This window comes from Carica papaya, chromosome 2 (assembly GCF_054855325.1).
Source record: "Carica papaya isolate Zhongbai chromosome 2, ASM5485532v1, whole genome shotgun sequence".
Lineage (NCBI taxonomy): Eukaryota > Viridiplantae > Streptophyta > Magnoliopsida > Brassicales > Caricaceae > Carica > Carica papaya.
Genome location: NC_142310.1, coordinates 19,897,317 through 19,905,073, shown reverse-complemented (window position 1 = coordinate 19,905,073; position 7,757 = coordinate 19,897,317). Strand labels below are relative to the sequence as shown.

The 7,757-nt window shown below is 35.7% G+C and overlaps 1 protein-coding gene across 1 annotated transcript; it reads left to right on the top strand.

Annotated features, from left to right (window-relative positions):
• Positions 1 to 1,332: 1,332 nt before the first annotated feature.
• LOC110816407 (xyloglucan endotransglucosylase protein 34) lies at positions 1,333 to 3,051 on the top strand. The gene is made up of 4 exons (XM_022044584.2): positions 1,333 to 1,558; positions 1,655 to 1,755; positions 1,848 to 2,041; positions 2,427 to 3,051. The coding sequence occupies exons 1-4, from the start codon at positions 1,372 to 1,374 to the stop codon at positions 2,824 to 2,826; spliced, it is 882 nt and encodes a 293-aa protein (XP_021900276.1). The 5' UTR covers positions 1,333 to 1,371; the 3' UTR covers positions 2,827 to 3,051.
• The last annotated feature ends 4,706 nt before the right edge of the window (positions 3,052 to 7,757 follow it).

Sequence of the window (7,757 nt, the reverse complement as noted above, 5' to 3'; positions counted from 1 at the left end):
ATGTAACTTATCAATAATAAATTTTATGTCATTATGAATATTATCTTAAGATTATTCACCAGATTTAATAAAATTAAAATTGGAGTGAGTGTAGTGAACAATGTTAGTCCAGTAGAAAAATTGGAGTGAATCATTCAAGTTAGAGCCAGTCATATGCGAGGGCATAATTGTGAAAATGACATAAGAATCGCTGATCTTTAGATATCTAATTTTTTAAAATAAAAATCAAATTATTTCATCAGTGTAAAATTTTAAGGAAAAAAATTATAAAATATTTCTACATGTATTTTGTATTATTCTTACACTGACTATTGTTATTTAAAAGAGTATAATACTATAATGAAGGTCCTTGATTTTGGGCCTTATTGCTTTTAGATTTATTAGTTTTAAAATTACAGGTTGGTCCATACATTTTGAACAAACATAATAATTTTATCTAAATAATAACTTGCAGGTACTATTTAATTTTTGGAGTAAATTATTAAATTAATTTTTAAAATTTGATATTTATTATAATTTAATTTTTAATATTTTTTAATTATAATTTAATCATTAACATTATTTATTTATTTTAAATACTTAATTTTTTTATAATAAAAAAAGTTTAACATAGTTAAACCATATTTGAATAATGTTTTAAATTTTTTTTAATTAATTAAATAAATTAATAATAATAAGAAATATTATTAAATTTTTTATTAGAAAATAAAAAAAAAATTGTACATTCAAAATAAATAAAAGATTTCACTTTAGTAATACATGTCTAAGAAATAAAACTTATTATTATTATTTTTTAAAAATATAATAATACAAGAAAAGTGAAATTGAAAGACGTAATGAGTGTTGGAGCCAGCAGGAGGCATCGGGGATGGGAGTGTTGAGAGTTCTGACGAAAAACATTTATATAAACAAAAAGAAGCATACAATGCTGGCCCACAACACACCACCTAATTTTACTTTTTAATTCCACCGCCACAAATCTAAAATTCACTACAAAAAATTATAAAAGAAATAGTTTCCCCCCGTAAACTTTTACCTCACATGCCATTTTCCTTCTTCTGTTTTTAGTTGGTTCACTTCAGTTTAATTTTTAGTTTCGATATATTTTAAAAAATAATTATTTAATTCCATCTTCAATCTAAATGTCTTCTTTTATGGTTCTTTCATGTTAAAGTTGATGATTACACCTTGAATATTAGACTTCTGTCTCCACCTGTATTTGAAAAAATAAATAATAATAATAATAATAATTAGACACCAGTCTACATCAACACACAAATAATACGTGTTAAGGGTTCAACTAAAATCCTACATAAAGCCCTTCTCTCCATTGTTTTCCACATCTTCTCTCTGTTCTCTGAGTTGCAGAGCATGGCTTTTCAAATGTGGGTTCTCTTTCTGGGTGCTCTCTTTATGGTCTCCGGAGCCATGGGAGGTACTCCAAGACCACCTGCACCAGTCCCATTTGGAAGAAATTACAAGCCCACATGGGCTTTTGATCACATTAAGTACTTAAATGGTGGCTCGGAGGTTCTTCTTAATCTCGATAAATACACTGGTATGAAGCATTCTACTTCCCTTTTTTCTTTCTTTCTTTCTTCTTCCATGGATCTCTCTCTCATTCACTCTCTTGGTTTTTCCTTTTGTTAAAAAGGTACTGGTTTCCAATCCAAAGGAACATACTTGTTTGGTCATTTCAGTATGCAAATAATGTTGGTTCCCGGAGACTCTGCCGGAACTGTGACTGCCTTCTATGTCAGTTCTCTCTATTTTTAACTTTACTTTCCCATTTCCTCTGTTTTCTTCCTTCTACATTACTCTTCCTTTTCTTTGGTTTCTTGTTACAGCTCTCGTCTGAAAACTCGGAGCACGATGAAATAGATTTTGAGTTCTTGGGGAACAGGACAGGTCAGCCCTACATTCTTCAAACAAATGTGTTTAGTGGAGGGAAAGGTGACAGAGAACAGAGGATCTACCTCTGGTTTGACCCAACCAAAGCTTACCATTCCTACTCTGTTCTCTGGAACTTGTATCAGATAGTGTAAGTTCATCTCTCTGACTCTTATTAAATCACTTTCTACATTTAGTCGGAAAAGAAAAGTGAAAGAAGAAGTGTTTCCAAAACACCCATTACTTGTGTCCCTGGAAATTTTGGTTGGAATGAAACAAAATCCAATCTTTCTCAAATAATTTCATAATTTCAAGACCGAAACTTGATTGGGAGTTTAAAGAATCTGTCATATTGCCAGCGCTTCATCCTATTTCTCTCTCTTTACTTTCCTTTTCCCCTACTACTTATCACGAATATCGGTTTGGTTAAAAGTTTAATTTTGACATCAAAGTCAACAAAGTTTGAACTGGGTCCATTGAGAGAAAAGAATCCAAGGGGTGATTTGGTTGGTTTTCTGGAAAATATCTGGTTGCAGGTTCTTCGTCGATGACGTTCCAATCAGAGTGTTCAAGAACTGCAAAGACTTAGGTGTAAGATTCCCATTCAACCAGCCAATGAAGATATACTCGAGCCTGTGGAACGCAGATGACTGGGCGACTCGTGGTGGTTTGGAGAAGACGGATTGGAGCAAGGCACCCTTCATAGCTTCCTACAGAGGGTTCCAGGTGGATGGGTGCGAAGCATCGGTGGAGGCCAAGTTCTGCGCCACGCAGGGCAAACGTTGGTGGGACCAGAAGGAGTTTCAAGACCTCGACGCCTATCAATGGCGGAGACTGCGCTGGGTTCGTCAGCAGTGGACCATTTACAACTACTGCACTGACAGGTCTAGGTACCCTACTCTTCCTCCTGAGTGCTCCAGAGACAGAGACATCTGATAATCTACCCTACACAATCAATTCATGGAGATTCATCTATATATACGTAGACATTATTATATAAATGATTAAGCTTGTCAGTGTATTGAATAATTATTATTCATTCTTCTTTTTCTTTTCTGCTTTTCGATTTCATTAAAAGGATTGTATTGTTTGGTATTTTATAGTATAATTGTACTCTCAACACCACCACCTGAAATAACATTATTATGCAACTTTCTTCTATCTATTTTGTTAGCTCCACTGAATTACACTTTACAATTCACCATCTTTACCACCATAACTAACTGCTTTTACTAAAATTTTCAAATTTGTGCCAACTTTTTGAGGATTGACATAAAGAAATCTATTATGCTTAAGCAATGAAACCGAATAAGCAGGACATACTAGTAATATTGTAGTGTTATTGGGTACATATAATGCTCTCTTTATATCAAGACACAACCAGTCAATTTATCAATTTATGCATATGAATTTATATAAATCCCTTTTGGAGATACCAACCATGATAAAATTGGGAGAATCGTTGAAGTATTACCTTGTGGACTCTGCTTAATATTGTGCAATTCGTTCAACCCTTCCAACTTATAATAGATTTGTAGTATACACTATTAAACTTGGGTGTAGGTCACCATCGATTATGGATCCATATATTTTTATCCAATCAAATTCCTCACAAAATGAGCATAAACTAAGCTTTATGGTGAATATGAGTGTTACAAACGACTTTTCTCAACCAAGCGTAGTAAGATGTGGAAAGTGATAGGAAGCGTTGTAAGGAACTGATTTTTCACATTTTACCAACATAATCACACTTTTTAAAAGATGGTTCACCATCTCTTTAGTATTGCCACATATTATACAGATAGTGATGTGATAACAAATGAGAAAATTCCTTATAACAAGTGGGAGACCTATGTTGGGAAATATTTTCGGAATTCAAGCATTTGTGGGGATAAAAAAATAAGAAACCATAAGCGATCACGCAATAGTGTATTTTCAGGGCATGTTAGGAAGTGCTCACGAACAGAGATTGCTTGTACGAGATCTTTTTAAGTCCATGACCAGAAAGGAAGTGGGCTAGGGGCCCATAAGGAACTAAACAGGCTTGGACATTTGCTTAGATAGAGAAGGATTCCACCTCAAAATTATTAAAAGTGTTGGCCCGAAACAAGAAAATTATTATGCCTCACAACCAAGGAGAAGCTCTGTGACATCCTAAGTGCTAATTAAGGCAACTAGATATTAGATACAGATATAGAATAATGAGTGCATGATAAAATTTTATACAACAAAACAATTAATATAAATTCCTTACAAATATATATATTTATATTCATATTACAAATAATTGAGGCCTGAAGTGGCTATAAAATACAAAAACAAAACACAAAAGAATGCTACTTCTTTCATTATGCTATTAGGTTCATTAGAGTACAGAAACAATTATGCACTCAAATTTTGAGGATTCACGGGATCCTCATAGACTTCCAATGGTAGGTCAGCCAGCAGTTCCTCATTTTCGTCCTCATTTGGGAGGGGGGGAAGGGCATGGAAAGAGTGAGTTTCATATGTTAAGTAAGAAAAATAGTATTAAATTAATATTGTAAGATTTTAAAGGTGAATTATTTTAACTTAAAAGCTTACCATTTAGCCACCTCTTAGATCGATCTTACATTATGAAAATAATTTATTTATTAAGAAAATAATATATTAATATGAACAATCAAACATACATCATTCCAAATAATAGAGAAAATTAAATAAATCATGAAATGTTCAGATTTTCGTATCATGCTTCGCGAAATCGTTACAATTTTCATATCTGAAGGCAGATACAGATTTCTAACTATCCAAGTGGAATGTCTAGATCAGATACAGATACGACAATTTGCTCAGGCCCATTTCCGGCTGGCCAAACGATGGTACAATCTACGATCACGACCATACCAACCATAGTGGCCCTAATAGATATTTACAGTCATGACAATACTTACCTAAGGGTGACCCTTAACATATATTCGTATTCTCACTCTCGTAAGATGATATGTCGTCATCCACTGGGAGTGGTTCTCTTATGTCTTTCCAGACCAAATAAGGAACTGAAAAACAGATACCCCGAAGGTTTAGGGGAACAGATACCCCTCAGAGATAAAAAGTCTAATGAGACACTTGATGTAATATGCATATCAATACAAATATACTTCGGATCCTTTGTAATACCCTGCCCATCACTGTGCTAAAATGATTTGGAAACCTATTTATTCGGGCATTTGACCGCCTTAAACTTAATAAATTTATGCTGTTTAACATTACCCATGATTCGTGATTTTGATTTATTTTATTTTTATTAATTTTTATTTTATTTTATTTAAAATTATTTTATGTATTTTAAATTATTTTATTTTATTTTATTTTTAATTTAAATTAAAAAATTAGAAAAAACAGAAAACGACAAAATGGGAAAAAACTGCCCGCGAAAAAAATCCAACAAGATGATGGTTTGCCCGCGTGGGTGCTGGGCACTGCGTGCGCGTACATGCCCGCACAGTGGCCGCGGGGTGTGCGCACAGTGCGCACGTCCCATTCGTACGCCAACACGCACAGGATGTGCCCACAACGCGCACGTCCCCTCCGCATGCACGCACGCACGGGACATGCGCCCAGCACGCGCGTCCCATCTGCGAGCATGACGCGAGGTCAGGACCTTCACGTGCGTCCTGTTGCGCGCAGGTGAGCCGTGCGCGCATCACCTCGCACACGGACTGGCGCTGCACATTGTGCGCGTTTCGTCCGTGTAGCAGGCTTACGTAAATAGGCCCTATGCGCTTGGGGCCTTCGCACAGTAGGCATGTGAGCGTGACGCCCAGTGCGCCTAGGCTCTGCGCTCATGTAGGCTAGCCTCTGCGCGCGCGACAGTAGGCCTGTGCGCCTGCAGGCTAGCCTTCAGCATGCTGGCCGGAGCACTGCCATCACGGGCAGTGCCGGGTGCTGCCTTGGGTGGCATGTTACCGTCACTGGTGGAGGAGGTCTTCCTTCCTTATTTTTTATACCGAACATCTTTTTCTCCTCTCTCTTCACTGGATTTCGCACTTATCGTGAATCCAACAATGCTGAAATTCTATAAATTGCCCTTTTTCCTCCCTCTCCACACTTCTATTTCTTTCATTTTTTAAAGGTTTAGAGAGAGAGAGAGATAATAGATTAGTGAGAGAAGAAGACAAAGAAAAGAAAACAGTGAAGAGGAAATCATCAAGGTTTTGGTAAGAAATCTAGTATTAATTTCGACGTCTTAAGGAGTATTTTTAGATAAGTAAATTTAATATGATTGTTATTTTGCCTATTTTGTATGTCTTTCTATTCATATGAGTCGAATTGTTCTAGTTTTCAAGATGTTATGTGAATTATAGACACTTGATGAATTTGCATTAATAAATATAATATGTAACTTGTAATAGTAAAAGTAAAAAAGAAAAGAAAAAGAGAAAAGTGGAATGAAGCCTGTATGGTCCGAAGTGTATCTGTACTGACATGCATATTGTATCAAATGTCTCGTTAAACTTTTTATCTCTAAGGGGTCTCTGTTCTCCTTGCCCTTCGAGATATCTATTTCTCCCTCACCTATTTGGTCTGGAAAGACGTAAGAGGATCTCTTCCAGTGGATGATGGCATGCCCTCTAACGAGAGTATTATCGCACTATCTTTAGGGGTCACCCGTGACTAAGTAATATCATGACTGTAGATATTTATTAGGGTCACTATAGTTGGTACGGCCGTAGTCATAGATTGTACCATGGTTTGGCCAGCTGGAAGTGGGTCTGAGCAAATTACCGTATCTGCATCTAATCTGGTTATTCCACTTAGGTAGTTGGAAATCTGTATATGCCTTCAGAGATGGAAGTTTGTAACGACTTCGCGAAGTATGACACAAAAAATCTGTGCATTTTATGATTTATTTGATTTTCTCTATTATCTAGCATGATGTATATTTGATCTTCTATGTTAACGTACCATTTTTGTATTCAAACAAATAATTTTCATAATGGTGAGATACGTAAATGAGGAAGCTAAACGGTAAGATCAAATAATGAACTTTTAAAATCTTATGATATTAATTTAATACTATTTTCCTTACTGAACATATAAAACTTACTCTTTTCAATGTCCCACCCCCCAGATGAGGAAGTAAATGAGGAACCACAGATAGACCTACCCCTGGAAGTCTATGAGGATCCCATGGATCCACAAGTCTGAGTGCATGACTGTTCTCACACTCTGATGAATCCAGTAACATAGTGAAAGAAGTGACCCTTATCTTTTATATTTTGTAGCCACTTATGGCATCGGTTTATATATCTATTTGGAACATTATATATATTTGTAAGAGATTTGTTATGATTTGATTCTGCTACATAAATTTTATCGTGCACTCGTTATTCTGAATTTGTATATGACTCTCATTTTCCTTAATTAGTACTTGGGATGTCACAGATGGTATTAGAACAGAGTTTCGTGAAACAAATCCCTTGCACTGAGATCTAGGGTAGATAAACCTTTTAGAGCACCTAGGGAAGAAATACGTCATCTTTTCAAAAATTAAACCTCCAACTCGTGTCTTCATTTCTTTTGTAGGAATGATGCGGGAAGACCATCCATAGAATGTATTGAACGACCTAAAGCCCTAGATCATCCGATCAGGGCTGAATTTATGGAACTTTTTCGAGCTATTCAAGGATTAATTGCAGCCGTAAGATAGAACCAGGCCAACCCTTGTCCGTCCCCTACCCCTGAATTTCGAAACACAGATTGGTTTATCTCCCATAATATAGTAGAATTTAGGAAACTTAACCCCCAATACTTTAAAGTGGTTCTGATCCTTTAGTAGCCGAAGCCTTCCTACAAATAGAAAAACTCTTCTTTATACTAGATCT